Genomic DNA, 20,000 nt, shown 5'->3' on the forward strand with positions numbered 1-20,000 from the left:
TGTTCACTATTGACAACATTGTTCGGGGGGGGGGGGGGGGAGGGGAAGGGAGGGGAGGGGAGAAATAATTATTATTCAAAGTGAGTAAGAAAACCACCTTAAAAGGGTGTATGTCCCAAGACTGTAGCCACTGATTGACTAGATTGATAAACATCAAATGAAGATAAGTGAAGGAGAAGTGATAGAATCTTGAGGAGAAGAGCTCATTCATTACTGCCCAGGCTACATTGAGACTCTTTCAGGGTATGTTTTGTAAATGTAAATGTAATAATAATAATTTTGTAAATGTTTTGTGACAGTCAGTACATGCATGGTTAGATTTAAAATGTAATCAGTCTGAGAAGTTTTTAAGCTGAGCAGTGGAGATCTAAGTTACCAACATTCACATTTCTCCTTTCAATGCCTGTTTACAAACAAATTAGTGAGTTGGTGGTTTATTCTTTGGTTTGGGTCAAGGATGCAGTTGAGAGCTACATGTGTATAATGTCATAAAATTTGTACTGTACATAGTGGTGTTCGTGTATATGACCTAGCATTTAAAAAGTTTGTAGAATAAGCCTTGATCTGGAAGGATCTGTTGGATTAAAATTTGTGTTAATTACAAGTGAAAGGATGAACTAAATAATAATAATTTATTATTAGTTTTCTTTAATGGGACATTAAACCTAGGGTTCTCCATTGACAAGTAAAATCTTCTGGTGTCAGACAGAGTAGAATACTAAGTATGGCCGGGTTAGGCCAGTTTAGGTGTCAAAGGATTAAAGAATTTGAGGGTAGGCTGTACTCAAAAGGAAATGAAATGCATAAGCAACAACAGAGTAAACCATCATGCTATAGCTTCGTTCTCAAGAACCATATTTGTGTTCTGAAATCTACTCTCTGACCATTGACAACAGTGGGTGAAGAGCGTACAGGTTGGTAGTGAGGAAAATTGGCTATGTTTTTGTGGGTATCTCACAATACCTAGAATCAAGTGAAACTATGATCCTCAGGACTTCAACGGGGTTTTGAACCTGTGATCTTGTGATGCCGTTTATAACTGCGAGGATCAAAGGTTCACTTAATTTCATATCCGTAGTTCAATATATGATTCATTTCACATATCATTTTGTTCATTTCTACCCAGAGTGTGGTTGAATGTCAGGTTGATATCTGTAGTGACAATAGGTCTGCACAGCATGCACAGAGTTACTTCTGTGTAGTGTGTAATACACCTGACGTGGGAACTCATATATTTTCTTGTTAAAACTAAACTGAATGGCAGGGGATAACCAAAAGTTGTGCAAGCTCTTTTTCTAAACACAACACAGAATGATGTTGTTTTTTTTGTTTTATAGCTACTGATAGCAATGAAATACCAGGATTTTTCCTTTACTAAAAAATCATATCTTCACCACGTTCAGCGAACATATATCATTTTTATCTTTCACATGTGAAAATATAGGTGTCATCATGGTAACAAACACAATTAGCCAATAACACGCGAGCTTCCTCTTCATTGTAAGATACTTTTGTGCTTTAATATAATTCTCTCTACTACATTAACATTTTTATTGCAAATTTTACATTATCATGATTTGTTACACATGTTCATGTTACACAATGTTCCTGTTTTAGCGGTTAGTGACCACTTTTTCATCATTTCAAAAATGACATTTCATCGATATCTACTTGTATGTAATAAACAGAACATTACATGTCTGCTTGGCACTTTTAAGTGCTCAACTTTGACACGCAGAGGTCTGTTTCGACTTTCCTCTGATTTGTACAGCTACAGCTTTACATACCCATAAAATGGAGCACTAACAGAGGGAGGGGGACAAAGGGTGCACCGTCAGCTTCCATTGATACCAACCTTGTAGCTGAAGGAACTACCAACATTAAGTAAAGTAACTTTAGCTCTACCTATACTTATAAACTTGCTGAAAGTTAGAACTCGCAATGTACTTTGAATGGCTAATTCTTTTGCATGGAGAGTTCTTTTGTGCAGCGGGAGACAAAGAAATCCTTACTTTACTTATTTGTTCTCTTGCGGCTGTATTTAAGCCTTTTCACAAGTTAAAATTAATGTTCCTTTACCTTGTTTGTGACAGCAAAAAAATTTACTTTGGTGAGCAGCTATCTTGACAGATCACTTGTTGTTGCCTAATAAATACAAAGTCATGGTAGTGTGTATTCTAAATCAAAAACCCTTTGCTTTCACTGAATAACTTTCTCCAAGTTCATTTCTGTTCAGCATATGGGACCAGTCATTATTTATGTAAAATGGGGGGGGGGAGTAAGTTGGAAAGATCAAATTTTCGGTAACCCTCCCCTCCCCCTCTATTCTTTATTCAATATTTACGTGATGATCGACCCGCACCCCCCTCACATCAAATTTCTTCTTATATGCTTAACCCTTTCAGCCCCGATAGTGCCAAATGGCACTTATAGATTTTACTCTGTCTAACGCCAGACGATTTTACTCTGTCTAACGCCAGACGATTTTACTCGTCAATGGGGAACCCCTCGGGGCTTAAAGGGTTAAAGTAAAGCAGATAGGTCTGGATTCTTTATTATTATTATTATTATTATTATTATTATTATTATTATTATTATCTCCTATAACTTTATGCTGATTTACAACACAACAGCCGAGCCCATTCCTTGGGCCTAGGGCTAAAATGAGGTAGAAGTCTATCTTTCTTGATAGAAAGTATCTTTCTTAGGATGCGAGATGTTATTATTATTATTATTATTATTTTATTATTCAAGTTATTATTATTATCATTACTATTATTAATTTGAGATAACAATAGAGTTTAGAGTTGAAACAGACTTTGTGTAAAATACAGATCACTGAGTTGTACGAAATAGTGCTGTTTAATTAAAACATTGACTCCCAGGGGTTCCCAATTGACGAGTAAAATCGTCTGGCGTTAGACAGAGTAAAATATTAAGTCTGGCCGGTTTCGGCCAGTTTGGATGCCAATGGGTTAAACAAAAGAAAACAATAAAATTACAATAATTATTACGGCCATTCCTGTTAGTTTTAGAGGAACCGGTTTGCTCCCTCTATATATACTTCCCAAGGAGCAAACCGGTTCCTCTAAAACTAACAGGAATGGCCATAAATCGGCTCAAAGACCAAACAGGAGGGAAAAAAACACTCAACTAAAGTAAGATAAGACAATTTTTATTTAAATCGCTGTTTTCATAGGTCACAGAAACAATCGTTATTTTCCCCATACAAATCCTTACAAATATGCAAATCTCTCGAGTCACATAACAATGCGAAGGTCATCATATAAAGAGCTGCTCATATATTGAGCTTGGGCTACCTGTGATGCCTCACAAGTCACAGGCCATTGTTTTAACAAACAGAAAGAATCCTACTGATATTCATAAAGCTAACCTCGGGCTTATTTAGTTAGACCTAAACAAGAGTTTTTAGGCCTAATAGGGGGTAGAATTGCTAAACGGTTGGGGTTGTTTATGTGTTGGTAAAACAGAGACTTCCCGAAACAGCGGCATGGTAATCAAGCCTAAACAGAGACCTTTGACCTGTGTTTTGTACCTGCCCCGTTCTTAACATGTTCATTCTGTAGTGCATATCCTTAACCCATGCTAAGATTATTGAATACTCGTATCGTTTTTCAATGCATTTTAAGCCTGCACATACTCATATGATATGTACACTCTGAACCAACATCAGATATTAAACCCTCCCTCCCCTCCCCACAGAAGAACTGACCACTCTTTAAAGTAAAAGGGCCTGGGTGCAAATCATTTCAATATGGCTTCCGCTCTGACAACTTCTTGGGATTGGCACGAAGTTTGAATTTACACATTTGGAGACTAAAGTATCAATTATGGCTAATTTTGTCGAACGAGATGAGCGCTGTGTTTTTGTCGGAAACCTTGAAGCCCGTGTGACGGAGGAAATTCTTTGGGAACTCTTTCTACAGGTACCATATGGAGGTGGTAACAGTACAAATTTAAACCACTTTATTATGCCCTCTCACAAACCAGCTTAACCTTAATAATGGGTCTATTCTCCTGTATTAAAAATATAAACTGGTGAAGACAAGGAGTACGTTACCGTAGATGAGATCCTGACTGCCTCCCGCGTGCTCTCGAATATTCGAGCATTTGGGACAAGGCAAGGACATTAGCGAGGCCCTCCCAAGGGTTTGGCAAAGAAGGGAACATGGCTAATTTGAACTGGGGAACAGAGGGAAAATGTCATATATTTTAGGAATCAAAAAGCTGGGAAAAAGGGAACACAAGCAAACATTTAAAGGGAACTTTGCAGGATTTTAAAGAAGCTCATGAAAGTGGTAATTGTTTAGGCTAAAGTAAGGTTTATTGAAATCTTGTCTGTATTGAGGTACTCAGTTCTTGTTGCAAAATTTAACCCTTTCACCCCTAAACAGGCCGTACTTAGTATTTTACTCTGTCAAATGCCAGATGATTTTACTCATCAATGGGGAACCTGCAGGCGTCATTAAAGTTGGTTTTTGAGTCATGTATACAGGTCAAATGTAATATATCTTCCCTGACAACTTGCTGAATTGACTTTTAGATGATAAAGTTTGATGCCTATGTCTTCAACTCATTGTATCTATTTTAATAAAAGAATTCTCCATACTTATCTTTCAGAATTGTTATACTTTCTTAGACAAATTTTTAGTTCTAAATTCAACATATTTTCCTACAGTGCATTTAAGATTTCTTTGAAGAACTGATGTACCAAGGAGAAGATCTATCCATGGTTTAAAAGCATAAGTCCACCACTGTTCTACCCTCCCAATAACTCCCTTCTTTGAAGGAAGATCTAAGCTATATATTAGGAATTTTCGAGTAGCAACTCACAAGAACTTATTTAATGCCAAAGATGCCATCTCTAATTTATCACAATCCCGTGTTGTCTACAAATTTTCTTGCGCAGGCTGTAGCGCCTGTTATGTCGGCTAGACAAACCGACATCTTGCTACACGTTTTCATGAACATTTAACATCCGATGAGAACTCGCACATCTTTCAGCACATTTATGGGTCAGAAACATGCAGAGATTTGTGCTCAGAGAATTGCTTTTCAATCCTTGACACCGCCTCCACGCCCTGCTTCACGCCTTTTCAACTGAAAATCAAGGAGGTCTTACACATAGGTTGGGAAAACCCCTCATTAAGCAAGCAAGTTAATCATGTCAATTTAACACTTTCATTTTAATTTTTGTATGTTAAATACCCATTGTTTTTCCATCATTGTATTTTGCAGTGCCCCACATTCACGTTGTTATTTAGTTTAGTATTCATACTTCCTATTTAGCTATCTTTTATATCACACCGACTAGCGGTTCATTTGTATTCCCAACTGACGGTGAATGTTGGTCATCCGAAACATGTATCGTAAACTCAAAACTGTGTGTTTCTACTTGAAAATTATTTCATGTCTGCTACAAGTTCACAAATTTCGAAATGTTAGGAATTGTTTAAAAATCATTCACCAAGACCTTTCTGGGTTTTAAAGACGCTCATGAAAGTGGTCATAGTTTAGGCTAAAATAAGGTTTATTGAAATCTTGTCTGTATCAAGGTGCTCAATTTACCGCTAACTGTTTTCTTCTTTGATTTTAGGCTGGACCACTTGAAGCTGTTCACATACCAAAAGACAAAGAAACTGGAAAACAAAAAACGTATGGTTTTGTAAGCTTTTCATCTGAGGTTTCAGCACCTTATGCTATTTGCCTAATGGATGGCATTCCTTTGTATGGAAGACCAATATCTGTTAATCACGCAGCACAGAATGGCAATTCAAATTCTACTGGAAATCAAAGTCCATCAAATTATGGTTGCATGTTACCAGATGATTCACAGCTAAGGAGACCATTATTTGATAATCCGAGTGGACAGTTCAGCCCAAGGCCAGTATTTGGAACTCCACCCTCTCTCTTGATAGATGGTCCGTACAGAAACTTTCAGCAAGGCTTCTCCTCGCCCAGAGGTCAATGGGATATTCCATCACCATGGCAACAAAATGGAGGACAGGGTTATCCCAGAAGAAACAGCCCACAGTCTGGTCGTTTAACAAGTCCACAGTTTTGTCAAATGCCTAACAGACAGTTGAGACCATATTATTCTCAGTAGTAACCCACAAATTTGGTTTACGTGATGACTAATTGTCAGACACAGCCCTTCCTTGACAAGAAACTGAAGTGTTCTCTTTTGTCCGCTCTCCTCCTGGTCCTTTTATTTAACAACTGCTGTGCTTGTCAATCACAGTGGTTTCTGTATGAAAGGGCCTTATGTGAAAAAGGATATCTTGGTGGCATAATACCCTTCCATCTGCTCTATGAAGGACCAAGGTGAACCACACTTATTGAGGTGGTGATTGTAAACATTGGCCAGTGGCTTAATGATAATAATTCTTATTGCTTTATCCACACAGTTAATGATAATAACAATAATGATGATTGTTATTGCTCTATTTACACTGTAGATGATAATACTAATTTTATTGCTCTTTATTATATGGCTTGTGTTTGTAGCCGATATAACACGCACTCTGATTGGCTAATTGTGACTGAATTGTAGGGCATTATTCTCCAGTAATGCCCACGGGCCGATTACGGGCATGCAAAAACGAACCAAAAGGTAATTAAAAAGCCATATAATAAACTACTTACTAACCGAGCTAGCTCGAGCGGTACTGGGGAATATTGGCCCTTGGTCGTTTTTGTACAGGCCTTGCTGCACTCGGTCAGTACTGCCACGACCTCGGGCCAATATTCCCCAGTACGGCCCTCGCACTCGGTTAGTAAGAAGTTAATACACACAATGTTCAGTCCTCACTCTACACACCCAGTAAATAATCATTGCTTCACATACATTATTGCAACCACATGAGGAGTTTTCCTCTCACATTTAGGGTGCGTTCGATTGACCCAATTCCGGATTAAGAATAAGTGGAGTGATGATTTAAAACGGTACATCTGGCGTTTTGAAGCAACAACTATAAAGATGTGTCTAAAATAGCATTTCAGCAGGTGTTTGACAATTTAAAAGTTAATCTCTGTAAAAACAAAGGATTTCAAACTTCTATTCCTTGTATTCCTATTCCGGAATACGGTCAATCGAAAGCACCCCTAATATTTCCTCAGATTTAATCACTCACTGAAAAACTATGTCCCATTTACCCATTCACCCCTAAAGTGGCCTAAACCAGCCATACTTAGTATTTTACTCTGTCTAATGCCAGACAATTTACTTGTCAATGGGGGACCCCCAGGAGTCATTAAAGTTGGTTTTTGAGTTACTGGTCAAATTTACTACATCTTCCCTGTCAACTTCCTGAATTGACTTTTAGATGACAAAGTTTGATTCTTATGTCTTCGACTGCAAATGCAGACTTACTTGGGACCATAGTTTCTCAGCTATTTTTTGGAGGAAAGAAACAAGGGCTCTAAAATTAAATTGTCCTAGTTGTCTCCTTTACAAATCCCTTGGGCCATGCTGTTACAAAGGAAAGTTCTTCTAGGGAAGCTGGGTCTATTGTGTTTGAGTCTTCATTGTCCAGTTTGTATCAGAGCAATATATCTTTCTTCCAAAACCTATTTTGAAGTGGGGGAAATTCTTTTAAAGTGCACAAATTTGGAAAGGACAATGTTGCTTTTTTTTTTTTTTTTTACCAAAATGGTCTCAGGACAAAAATATGTAGTTGGCAGAATGTGTACAGTACTGTACTTTTGAAAACCTAGTCTCTTTAACTGAGACAACAGAAATTTGATCTCCAAATTTTAACTGCCTTGAAATTTTAAGTTAATTTCATTTTTCATTTACATTCGTTATATGCAAAACTTTCTCTTTCATGAAATGATGTAATAAACATATTTCAAATTTGAACCCATGCTGTCAATTTTTTTTTTTTGAGATGCAAGAATAGATTTGAGAGAAAAAGCAAGTGTTTAAAGTTGATTTTTGTAGTTTATGTAATGACAAATGCTACTTCTAGTCAAGCAACCAGCTTAAACTTTTTTTTTTGGGGGGGGGGGGGGGTGCGGGGAGGTTATTGAGACCTCTGCATACATTTTAACAATGTCATTATTTTTCACTATGATCTCATTTACTACCAGAAAAAAGCGTTATAAATATGAATTTATTAGGAGAATGACATAATAATTTATACCTTCAACAAATCGAAAAGAAAAAAGGGCTTCTGAAGTGTGCTAAATTAAGTTTCGTAAAAATCCACATAAGAGTATTCTCCAAATCTCTAATCTTGAACATACAAACAATGATGTTTTTATGGTAATTGAATCGAAAATAAAATAAATAGAACACTAACCCAAAATTTTAATAATGAAAAACCATCTTGAAGCAGTGCTGTGACGAGCACATTGTAAATTTATCTATGAGATTCATTTGCAGTCATAACGTGGCCATTTTTATCGGTGACCTCAGTTGCCTACGATGCATAAATTCCAAACTCGTGCATGTGGTCTCTGTGTTTTATGAATGACACCCGCTTATATTGATGCTGTACATTTTCAGGGCAGCAAACGCGACTTATAGTATTATTTCAAGACAAACTTGCTGATCGGATCTAAAAAAACCGTGCTATATGTTGTTCCTAAACAACGACGAAAACACCCTGAACATCTCTTGTACGTATCAGGTAAGCATCTTTTCGAACCGTTTATTTCGAGATAAAAACTATTTGGAAAATGAAGACTGCAGTTTTGCGACACGTTTATTGAGGCGTAAGGTGAGCTCGAATGGGAGATTCTTGTTTTACTAGTCATCTTCCATAATACATAAAAACTTAGTTCATCTTGCAAAAGTTTAAAGTTGGTTTTTGGCAGGTCGAATATAAGACATGTAATACATCTTCCCTGACAACTTCCTGAATTAACTTTTCAATGTAGATGATAAAGTTTGATGCTTATGTCTTCGACTTATTATATCTATTTTAATAAAAGAATTATCCATACTTATCTTTCGGAAGTGCTATTCGTCCTATACTTTCTAAGACAAATTTTTAGTTTTAAATTTAACGTATTTTCCTACAGTGCGTCAATTTCTTTCTTGCCTACATCCTTAACATATTTATCTTTCATTTTGCAACAGCAACTGATTAACCAATGATTTCTTCTGTTGATTTTGAATATTTCATAGTTCAAAAATGAGACAGTTATTAAGAGCAAACCTGGAGTTTTTGTCTTTCAAAGCGTTCGGATATTCTAATGTGAACGATGAAGCCAGAAATCAAATACAAAGATCACATTACTTGACTAAATACACCTGGCCCCAGTCATTCAAAAGGTGGATATTGCTATTCACAGATAAGTAACCATCCATTGGATAGCGTAAATGGTTTTGCTATGACTTATCCACTGGTTAGTGGTTTATCCGGTGGATAGCGCTATCCATCGTTTTAACAACTGGGGCCTGGATTGAGACGCAGAAACACAATGCCCTTTCTCAATGCCGTACTTTCCCATGACGCCTCTTGCGCATCATGGTAACGAAAGAAGCAGATCACTACTGCGGCTGCGCGGGGCGTAATGGCTCTCACAAAAGAAGTGAAAATGGGCTGCATCTTGTATTTGGATACATCCATGTAGTTCGTTCTCTCACCACAATAATATCTTTTCCCTCTTTCCGTATCGATTTTTTGACTATTACAACACAGGACTTTAATTTACGCCTCTTTGACTCCGTAAGTTAGAAAATAATGATAATAATAATTTGTGCACAGCAGAATATTTGTATGTTTTTGAAATAAAAACAGGACGGCGAAAATGAAAGATCACTTTATCGTGACTTGGTTACTGAGATGGAATGTAGAGTTATTGAGTATTGTAATGTGCACCTTTTCCGCTCGCAGTGTCTCGAGAGACAAATTGTTTCCGGGCTTTAAGATATTTCCAAAGTCCACTAATCATGTTCAAGCACTACTCTGAAAAATGCTGAGTAAAACGTTAAAGATTAGCTTTCACTTTTCGTGTTTCCATCAGTACTTGGTCGGATTTACACATTCTTACTCGAGCCTCGTTGGCTTTATAAGTCTTCAAGTGTGATTTGGTCATTTTTAGTTACGTCAAGATGTGGTTAATATTGATACCGTAAACGGAACAGTTAACGACGCTTATAAACAAAACTCTTTTAATCATCTGAAAAAAGAACAAAAACTAAGTATTTTAACGTTTGATCCGTAACTCTTCCGTTGGCGAGAAACGGCTCTCTTTGGTAGAGATCTTCCATTTGTGAACAGGTTTGTGGTTGGTGTGATGTCGTGATTTGGTTCGGACTGCTTTAACCAGGAATCACGTGCTTGCCAGGGGAACTTATCGATCACTTTCACGGAAAGCTGTGCATCAACGTATGCTTAAATCCGTTTGTTTATCTTCTCAGTTTACGTCAGGTGATGCCTTTAAAGTTTATTCCACTGCAGGAATGATTTATGAGCATTATGTTTCATTGGACATCTTGTCAAGTTATATTTTTTGCGGTGTACCCACTTCAGTGTTGCGCGCGGCGGCATCATCGTTAGTCCATCCCTTTTAACGGTAAGGCTGTTGAACAATCGATCTTGTTGATCTCTTTTTTTATTCGGACATCGAGGGGACCAGTTCCTCAACAACTCCAAAGTGAACTTGATTTTTAGTATACTCGTCGTCTTTCGCGTGATGTAAAAGATTGGCAAGCAAGACCGTGCTGTGGGTAGCTATGTTTTCAGCCTGACTGCTGCCACTACATGATAACGTGGAGCAAGTTCTTGAATGCCAAATACCGTTGCCAAGTTTTAGTCATGTCGTGAGAATGTCGAATCCAATATTTGATTTGTCTTATGTTTCTCGTCTGAAAACAAAAACAATGTCGAAGAACCTAATTACCGCTCACAAACAAATTTTCCGCAGACATTGTTATCGAACTAAGTTTTCATTCGTGTCCCGAAACAGCGGCTGGTAGTCGCGCCTGTGTTATTCCGGCTCTGTTATGTGCGCACCGCTTCTTGGATACAGTAAAAACTCGCATAAAAGAAAAAAAACCATGTTTTCAGTTTCAGGGTGATTACCTCCTTATTCTCGGTTTTCAGATGACGTCACTTCCGCCATGTTGGAGCCCCGACCAAATCCTACGGGAATTCAACTCTATTATTACGCAAACGGTTTCTTTTGTTTTCGTTGAAAAACATGCCTGTTGATCACGTGAGTGAAAACCAACAATTGGCAGTAATGTGGGCGCGCAATGTAAAGTGGGAGGGTCAGATTCTTTAATTGACTCCGTTGAACATTATCTTTGGTTGCACAACAGTATTGTCAAGGAAAAAAAAAAAGATTATTTGAATTTTGCAGACTATTACTTGCTGTGTTTCATTTTCTCTGTGCTATAAATTAAAGGACCGTGAAGAGAACAAAAATTCCAATAAAGAAAATTGATTTTAGAATGACATGGTTATCCTAACCCAGTAATTTGTTATCTAATTATCTTGCGTAGAGATTTAACAGAGGTTCTCTCAGCCAATTAAAGTTGGAGTTTCCAGACATAAACTGAGATATTGAACGTTCGCAAAGTACTTTCTGGCTTACTCAGTGGAGCACCAATCATGATATTGGCGCCTAATTTACCAAGGCTGGCCTTAAAATAGAAGCCGCAACGTAAGAGCTTCATTTTCTGTGACGCTAACTCAAACCTTGCTTAATATAACCTTGTCTACAAACAATTCCAAACTTTAAGATATTAGCGCACGGTTTTGCTATGGGTGTTTTCAAGTATGGAGAGTCAGTCCTACACTGGAAAAAAAATCTCTTTTGCTTTAAAAAAACTGAAGGAAGAGTGATTGGGTGGACAAAACGAAAATGAAGACACTAGGATTCTATTTATGAACTGACGAAATTTTATTTTACGCAAATATTTTCAGTATTGTATGATTATGTACGTGTGAAGCGATTAATAATATTAATTAAAAGGGTAGGATCGAATCTGACGTGTGACTGGCCATTGTTTTCAAACTTTCCTTTCATTTTACTGAAACCAAAGAGAATCTGACATATTTTCCTGTTGAACCATGATTAACTTAAACTAACCAAAACATGAGACAAAAATATGAGCTTGCAGCAAAAATAGTAAAATTTGATTGAAAGATGGAAATAGTTCATACAATAAAATATTTACATACATTCTAATCTCAATGAACGAAAGTTGATTTTCTCATTTGATTTCGCGTTAAAATAAATGTGAACTGATTTTCGTTCTTTAGCGTGTTTTTTGTTGGCTGTGCGGCGGGCGAGGAGATTCATTGCTGAAAATCCATAGTTATATTCCGATATTCTAATATTTACTTTTCTTATGTCTCATGCTAATGTGGTTTATTTTGTCTCGGTTGGAAACATTTGCTGCATGCTGAGTCGATGACGGTCCGGTCTCTCTTCCTCGTAAATTGAGAGATTCTTTTCTGATATTTTCATTTGTAATTTCGTGGTCTTCGCCAGTTCTAATAATTGAGCTGCTAAGCTGCAATTGAGCTTCTAAGCTTTAATCACCATGCGCTGATACTGGATGTCGCTGATTCTACCCCGGCATACTAAGGTACAGTACAAATACTCATGTCAAATGACTCACAGAAACTGTCCCGCTGCTTGTATCACTTCAGTCTGAAAGACCAGCCTTCCTTCACCGTGTTTCTCTTCTCATTATTGCTGCTTAACCTTGAGTGACTTGTTCATTGTTTCTTTCAACAGGGCTTTGAACTTTAAGATATTTAGTTCCGGTTTTCAAGGTAATAATTCAGTCTGTTTTTTTCATAGTACCTAACTCCATATAAGAACCTGAATTAATACTTCACTCATGGTAGTTGTATAGTTGTATAGTTATAACTTCCATGTTTATCTGTTGCTAAAAGTTGTAACAAACAAGGCCGGGCATTAAAAAAAAATCCTCTCAGTTGCACACTAAACTGTTTGTTTTTTCGATTCCAGTTGGGAATCTACGTAAACTATATCAAAATTGTTTTTAAAACGAGGGAATAGAGAGTGTATGGTACATTAGCAGGACATTGGCTTCATTTTAATTAGCTTTCCTTTATTGAACAGTTTATTCGTTTTCTAAAGTTAAGAAAGATAAACGATAACTTAAACATTCTGAATAAACGATGAGGAATTGTTTGAAGACTACATGACAGTGAAATACATCAAAGTTATACATTTTGAAATGCGGTTTATAACGGGTCGCAGCAAAGGAAACTGCGATCATCCCAGTTGACAAAAAGCAACTTCTGCAGTTGCATGGTAAGGCTGAAAATAATCCAGGCTGCCGGGAACCCAAGACATTGTTATGCCACGGGAGCTATCAACGAGACCGGAACGGGATTCGAACCCTTGCCTACAACGGCTTTCCAACTGCTCTCTGACCTCTTTTATCTGCGAGAATCCTTGTCGCGAAGGATATTTATAACTTTAAGCTCAGTATCAACTCAATGCCGCCCAATCTCCTCTATGTAAAGGCAAAAACAGTATAGCGTTCGATATACCACTCTCCTTCCCGCAAAGAGAGAAGTAGGAAATGGTGTCAGTGGGTCCTCCATCGGCTATCTTCTTCCTAAAGAGGTAAAGGCCCGGGGGTAAATGTTTAGCGAGAATTGCCTCTATCTCAAATATGTAAGTCCTAACTGTGTTATAAACACTTAAAGGCATAGAAATAGAGAGGAATAGTGGGTAACGAAGCAGTCAAAGCTTTAGGACAAAGGCCTTTCGATCCATTCGATCAAAGGGAACAAGTTCAAGGTATTGATACTCTTTCATAATCTCTTTGACGTGTGACATCAGAGTGGTTTTTGTTAGGACGTGTCTGTCATATGAGTGTAAGCATATTGGCATCGAAATTCTTGCTTAAACGGTTTTGTCATAAGCGTGTCCATTGTGATCTAGGCAAATTCATTGAAAGGAAGAGTGCGAGACTGAGCTGAATGAATGTGTCCTTTGTGGTCTGGCACACTGGTCCGGCGCATTTTTTTGTCTGTAAACAGTAACTCTGTTCATGCACACAAACTAGCAATTAAACATCCACCTGTTGGAAAACACAATTATTATATTCCTCTCAATTAAAAACAGTGTTCAATTGCGATCCACATGCATACAACCAACCAAGAGAAAACCGTTTAAACGCTGGGGAATTCATTTTGTATATTTTAGAACAATTTGAGTTCTTCTCGACTTTTTTTTCAGTAAAGTTAAGTTGTCTCTCTCATACACACGAGTGGAAGAACAAATTATGATTTGTGTTGTCAAAATCATGGGATGTTCCATGGGACAACCAGAAGTCCACTTTAGCGGCATTTCTCTCGTGACGCCCGCAAGATTATAATGATAAGTGTCTTTTCGTCAGAAGTTTCGTGAGACAAAACGAATAACACATTCAGTTCGTTCTCTCCTACAGAAAATATTGTTCTTAAGTATTAGCATGTTAAAGGGAAACGATGTTTGTTGTTGTCTTCTTCTGTTGGAGCAACACAGTTAGCTGGGCAAAAGATTGGTAATGCAGAAGACTTCCTGAAATTGTCCAGGAGGCATGTTGAATTAGCACCATAGAAACGGACAAAAAATGTGAAAAAAAAAAATTGAGCGTCCTTCCGGTGAGATTCGTGGTTAGTTGCTTCTGGATCAAAATTAATAATGCGGTCTCCACACCCTCAATTGATCTGAAACACATTCCCCTATGTAAACCAGAAGTGAGTAATTCGAAATGAAAGAGCGTTAGGTAACACAGCAACGCTCAAGCTGGAATTACACTCCCTCCTCTCGACTCCTTCTGTTCAAACTGTAGATCGATTTAAATGAAAGACGACAATAATTGGGTTGTAAAGTGAACCGAGCAGGTAACAGCGTGAGAGGCATTGCTACTGAAAACTTAGAAATCTAGAACTTGAGCGTTTTCATCAATAGGTCAAAAGTCAGAAACAGCCCCTGGGGTGAATTCTTGAGGCTAGGCGAGGCACAAACTTTCGCTGGCTAACCACAGGTATGAATCAGTCATTTGTTTTTTCTATTGGACGCAAATGTTAGTTTGTGTCGTGTTAAAATAATTCAGTCTGTTGATGTATCGAAATGAGTATTTTCAGAAAACAAATTTCTTCGTAGTTTTTGTGGATTTGTTTTAAATGATTTTCGACCTCAGGTGAAACTTGTGTGACGCCTATCTTTTAAAAAGTCTCTCAGGGACTTTGAGCGGCGTCCGACAGCTGAAGTGCTTTCCGCGGTTACAAAATATTTACCAAGAAAACATCGTTTGTTTTGACGCGACTTCAACAAACCCCTTGGCCGCTAGAGATCATTCCCGTCGTTGTGGAGTGATTCTTGTGGATCAATCTGATTTTTCAGACTTCTTTTTCATATTTTTTTTTGTAAAGCAACTGGACTCTGATTTCAGGGTGCTTGAACTCCTTGAGCAAAACAAGTCGTTGGCCAGCTTTAACCCGGATTGTCCCATTTTCAAGTAGTTGTTTCAATGTAATTTGATCTCGTCACATTGCACACCTTTAGAGTAAGTTATTGTGCTCTCGTGTGAACAAGAGTTGACACAATCGACTGACTTTGCAACTTCCGGTTTTATTTTGCCTGAAAATTGGTATTTAAGTATTGTAAAAATGCAACAAACGAACTGTTTCCTGCCGTAAGTATGTAGTAGCAAGAAGTGCATCAAGAGATCATTATTTCTACGATTCTTGGGTGGTTCCACGCGAGTAAACGCGCAGAGAAAACAATCACTCATACACCCACGCGTTCACCGTTCTGTGTTATATCAATTCACTTTTGTCAGCTCGCATAATGAACTCGTGACGTTATTGGCTCATACGTGACCCATTGTAAGAGGATTGTTGTCTAAGTTGCCATTCTCGTCGATATTTATGTCCATTTCGGCGGCGTATGTTGGAGTTAACGTTACGCGTTTTTCGAGTGTTATTTTCGCAACCATGAGTAAAAGGCCGTTAGACATATGATGTAACTCTCCGAGATGTAAAGAAGGAAATAATAGAAGAACGCTTCCCGATTAACCGGCAAGTTTTTTTCCTGCGATATTTTAGAGTACACTGTGCCATGTCGTGGTTTATCTTCTGGATGTGTTGCTTTTGCACTTCATTTCAACGAGGTAAGCTTGGAGCTGTTGCTCAGTTATTTTCCCTTTATTTTTGAGATAATCTAAGATATTTATGCGTAAATTAAGTGACCTTCCAAACGCTTCTTCGCAAAAATCAAACACAACAAATTGATCACATTTCTGATCCTAATATCAGGCGTCCAATACTTTCTTGGAATTGCTGAATTAAAACCAAACATGCACTAAACAAAAGCTTTTCAATATAATTTAACTAAAATGAGATACTCAATTTTGGTCAAATTAGTAGCAAGCCTAGTCGTGAGTTTACGGGCTTTCGATTGGAATTTTTATGTATCTAAAAGCCACTTGTCGTATTGTAAGTTTCCTGGAGTTCGCTAGCCGTGCGCGCTTTGTCATCATTATACACATCGCTATCGCCGAATCTGACGTCGACGTGAAATTTCCTGATTTCGAAGCGTTTGTTATAATACTTTAGCCTGGACAACGCTAACGAATTAATTTGAATGTTGCCTTTTATATATTTGCCCGCTGAGTTTTCCGGCGTCACCATATTTCTATCTTTGTTCGCTTCGAAACGTCTCTCCTCTTCCACAATGTTACTGCTGGGTAACTATGGCAGTCATCAACGCCACAAAGCGCCCAAGAAACGATCGTATCTTTAATGAAACAATAAGACGACCATGTGTGATGCAGCAATCTTTTTCAAAAAGCGAGCGTTTGCATGAATTTGAAATGTGTGATTAACTTGCCATTTCCGTTTCATTGTAGGTTCAACGCAAGGATCCGACCCAGGCGGAGGAAGACGCCCTCCTTTAGAAATCAAAGTAAGGCTTGGATCAGATGCCATTTTACAGTGTGATGCTGTGAAGCCCGGGCAAGACTCTCAGCTTTTGGAATGGAGAAGGAACGGTTCAAAGAGTGCAGTTTTTATGAAGTTTATGGAGTTCACACCTATAATCGATCCACGTTACTCGCGTCGCCTACATATGATTAATAGTTCAGCGATATTACTTTCTAGTGCCAAGGAAAGCGATGCAGGAATTTATCGCTGTAGAACGATGCAATCGGGTGCGGAAAGCTCAATTATCACGCACGGAAGATGGATAGTTGTGAAAGTGACTGGTAAGTCTATTTGTTGTTGATTTCGCGCACGCGATTTGAAACCGACATTACTGGTTCGCGTGCGAAACCAAACATCGACAGCACGCCTCAGAATAAAACAAATCAGTTAGCAATTTTTTTTTTTCGATTTCCAACAGTCAAATTTGGATCTGTCTAAATTTTAATTAACAGCACTTTAGAATTAGAATTTTATCGTGTGTTGTTGAAAAATTAGTTTCTCATTAATATCATTTGGACCCAGTTGAAAGCGATACGTAGAATTATCAATATGACGAATATCCCGCAAGGTGAGTGTAAAATCTTCTCATTACGCGCTCTTAATTGAACTAAATTGGTTATACCAGTCACGTATGAATGATTTTGCCCTGCTGTGAACATTTTTGGTTTACAAAAAAGAAAGTTTGGACCTATTGTTTTTATTTGTGATCGCCTTTGTGTTTTCGTGTTTTAACTACAACGTCACCTTTCCCCAATGGGGTCCCTTTGTTTAACGCTGTAAAAAGCTTTCACAGACTGCCTCTGTGCACGCATAGAATTGCGGGATATAAATAAGATAACTCTTGCAATCGCTGCGCTTAACAACATTACGCCTAAAACCCCTCTGCCCACCTCCTCTGAATCGATCGCATTGCCTAAAATTGATCACCTTGTTGTTTTGATTACAGTGGTTTAAATGTTCATTTTTCGAAAATTAAGGGAACGTAGAAAGCAATCAACTTTTAATAACAAAATGAATTTGAGAATATCACTTGAAGTACAGCTGATGCTGCTTTCTTGATTTGAATTCTTTACAGGAAACGTATTTTGTTCAAACTTTTACTTCAAAACCCAGGTTCAAAAGCTTCGAATGTTAGATACCAGCAGTCGTTTCAGCGATATCAGTGATGACAGAGACACTCACTTTTTAAAGCGATATGACAAATTCTAATGCTTCAACATTGGCCGTGGGATGCTTTCGCGTTCAAGTTCTTTACGAACCGGATATTTCCTAATGTACGGGTTTTTTTGTAGACAGTCCGCTAATCCTTGGTAATTAAAATCTGCGTACTGCTTATTATAATGCGGGCATCAAATTGTTAAGGCTTATTTACAAAGTTACACCGCTGAAACAACTCTCACTTCTTACACAAGTTCTGAAAACGTAGAGCAGCGTTCACACAAACCCCAAATCCCAAAGACTGAAATTTGAAAAGTTCACCCACTTTGTCTGCTATTTACTACAGGAAGAAATATTCTCGGGAAGGTTTTAATTATCATCTCTCTATTGTTAACGTTTTCACGCTTTCTTAACAGATCAGGTATCTTCAGTAACATCAGCCTTCTCTGAGGGTCAATAAGTGATTTGTTTTTTCGTTGTTCAGTCAGTCCGTCAGGACGTCTTGCGATAAATTTGCAATGAAACCTGGCTTTGATTCCTAAAAGTAAATATTCAATCGTTTGCTTGGAAAGTAGGCGTAGAAAATTACAAGTAGCTTTCAGCAAACATTCTGAACTGTACAATATCGCATGTTAATAGAACTCCTATGAATAGGTAAATGACTTCGGTAAAGAAAGTTTTCTTTGAAGTCTTTAATATTCCTGCAAAACCACAAAAGAAAGATCCGCCAATGAATTTACTGTTTTGCCCCCAGGGGAAAGTTTATCCTTGCAAGTGTCCATAAATTAATTCATTTCCCATGTTTGTTAAAGTTTTACTCATTGTTGACCCGATTCAGTGGCTTGCTTTTCCTTGTCAAATCTGAAGAATTTTTCTCTGTGTGTATTAGCCGAGGTTTGGCTTTCGTGCCATTGTCCCCGCCCTTTCCTTTCTCAACCTCGATATCCTTTGATCAATCAGATATGAGTCTTGAAGCAATCCTTCAACAAGGACGCAAGAGAAAAACGCGGCACTAGAACAAGAGTTCATTCCAAAAGCTAGCGCAGGAAACAGAAATGTCCATTTTAAGATTCAATTATGTTTCTGTTTGTTTAAACAAAAAGCAAACCGGACGACATCTTTTTTTCTTTACAAACGAACACGCCATTGAAATCACTATGCCAACAAAGCTTGTAAATTTGCTCAGAAAGTTATTATCCGTCAAATTTGAGGGACAAATTTAAGAAAAGAAAACAATGATTCCTGGGAGGTCGTTTGGCCTCACCTCCCTGTACAAGGTAAATCTTTTATTATTTGAAAGCCTTGGCGGTGTTTTGTTTTAACTGTCAACAGAAGTACACGCATAGGAAAAGCACAAGCTTTGCTTATTTACACTCTGGTCATAATTACCCTGGGTACCAGAGGAATTTTTTTCAAAGGTTCGAGAGAACACAACAAAAACACGTTTCCCTCAGCTGTCGATCATGGCAAACGTTTTCAAAATGTTGTATTTCCAAATTTTAAATCAACTACAAGTACAATTTCCCAACTGCGTTGTTCCGGGGTTGTTGCAGGTGCCCGTATTGTAGGTGTAACGTTACGCTTATTTTCTGCTTTGCTGAAAACTGAATTGATAAATATGCTAAAAAATCGCCAACGTAATGGGTACATTAGGCGTGCAGCCTATAACAGAGCATCTCGATTTAACCGGCTTGCAAATGAATTTATGACGTTTAGCCTGGGTTGACAAATTTTAGTTTTGACAGTAATTTATTGTTTCTGTGCCTTGCTTTAATTTCTAAAATCTATTAATTGTTTGAGGAACACTACTCATGGTAAGAGTCCGATTCCGGTTTTAGGAGAGGTTGCAAAGGGATAACAGCCTCGATGTGAGGATGTCTATTCCGAATTCTTTGCTCCTCCTAA

At 37.9% G+C, this 20,000-nt stretch overlaps 3 protein-coding genes across 4 annotated transcripts in view; all 3 read left to right on the plus strand.

Moving 5' to 3' along the window:
* Nucleotides 1-604, plus strand: part of LOC137983304 (DDB1- and CUL4-associated factor 8-like) — a 13,443-nt gene extending 12,839 nt beyond the window's left edge. The window contains exon 14 of the mRNA XM_068830514.1: nt 1-604. This exon is cut by the window's left edge and continues 809 nt beyond it. The gene's annotated coding sequence lies outside the window, so the exon portion shown is untranslated.
* A 3,141-nt stretch (nt 605-3,745) lies between these two features.
* Nucleotides 3,746-8,973, plus strand: LOC137983783 (RNA-binding protein 7-like). Its single transcript, XM_068830964.1, has 2 exons — nt 3,746-3,947; nt 5,618-8,973. Exons 1-2 carry the CDS (start codon nt 3,852-3,854, stop codon nt 6,125-6,127), a joined length of 606 nt encoding a protein of 201 aa, XP_068687065.1. The 5' UTR covers nt 3,746-3,851; the 3' UTR covers nt 6,128-8,973.
* A 924-nt stretch (nt 8,974-9,897) lies between these two features.
* Nucleotides 9,898-20,000, plus strand: part of LOC137983782 (protein turtle homolog B-like) — a 13,410-nt gene continuing 3,307 nt past the window's right edge. The window contains exons 1-6 of one of the 2 annotated variants that reach the window (XM_068830962.1): nt 9,898-10,548; nt 11,079-11,190; nt 12,724-12,761; nt 14,923-14,998; nt 16,062-16,126; nt 16,865-17,218. In XM_068830962.1, the coding sequence (XP_068687063.1) occupies nt 16,075-16,126; nt 16,865-17,218 (406 nt within the window). In that variant the 5' untranslated portion in view covers nt 9,898-10,548; nt 11,079-11,190; nt 12,724-12,761; nt 14,923-14,998; nt 16,062-16,074. The remainder of the gene's footprint in view (nt 10,549-11,078; nt 11,191-12,723; nt 12,762-14,922; nt 14,999-16,061; nt 16,127-16,864; nt 17,219-20,000) is intronic. The other variant, XM_068830963.1, reaches the window with a different exon arrangement.

The sequence above is a fragment of the Montipora foliosa genome, chromosome 13 (assembly GCF_036669935.1).
Source record: "Montipora foliosa isolate CH-2021 chromosome 13, ASM3666993v2, whole genome shotgun sequence".
Classification (NCBI taxonomy): domain Eukaryota; kingdom Metazoa; phylum Cnidaria; class Anthozoa; order Scleractinia; family Acroporidae; genus Montipora; species Montipora foliosa.

Bases quoted from the DNA above. Each gene is read 5' to 3' on its own strand.
- LOC137983783 (XM_068830964.1), top strand. From the start codon at position 3,852: ATGGCTAATTTTGTCGAACGAGATGAGCGCTGTGTTTTTGTCGGAAAC. The intron at 3,948-5,617 runs GTACCATATGGA...CTTTGATTTTAG, and splicing joins TTTGGGAACTCTTTCTACAG to GCTGGACCACTTGAAGCTGT.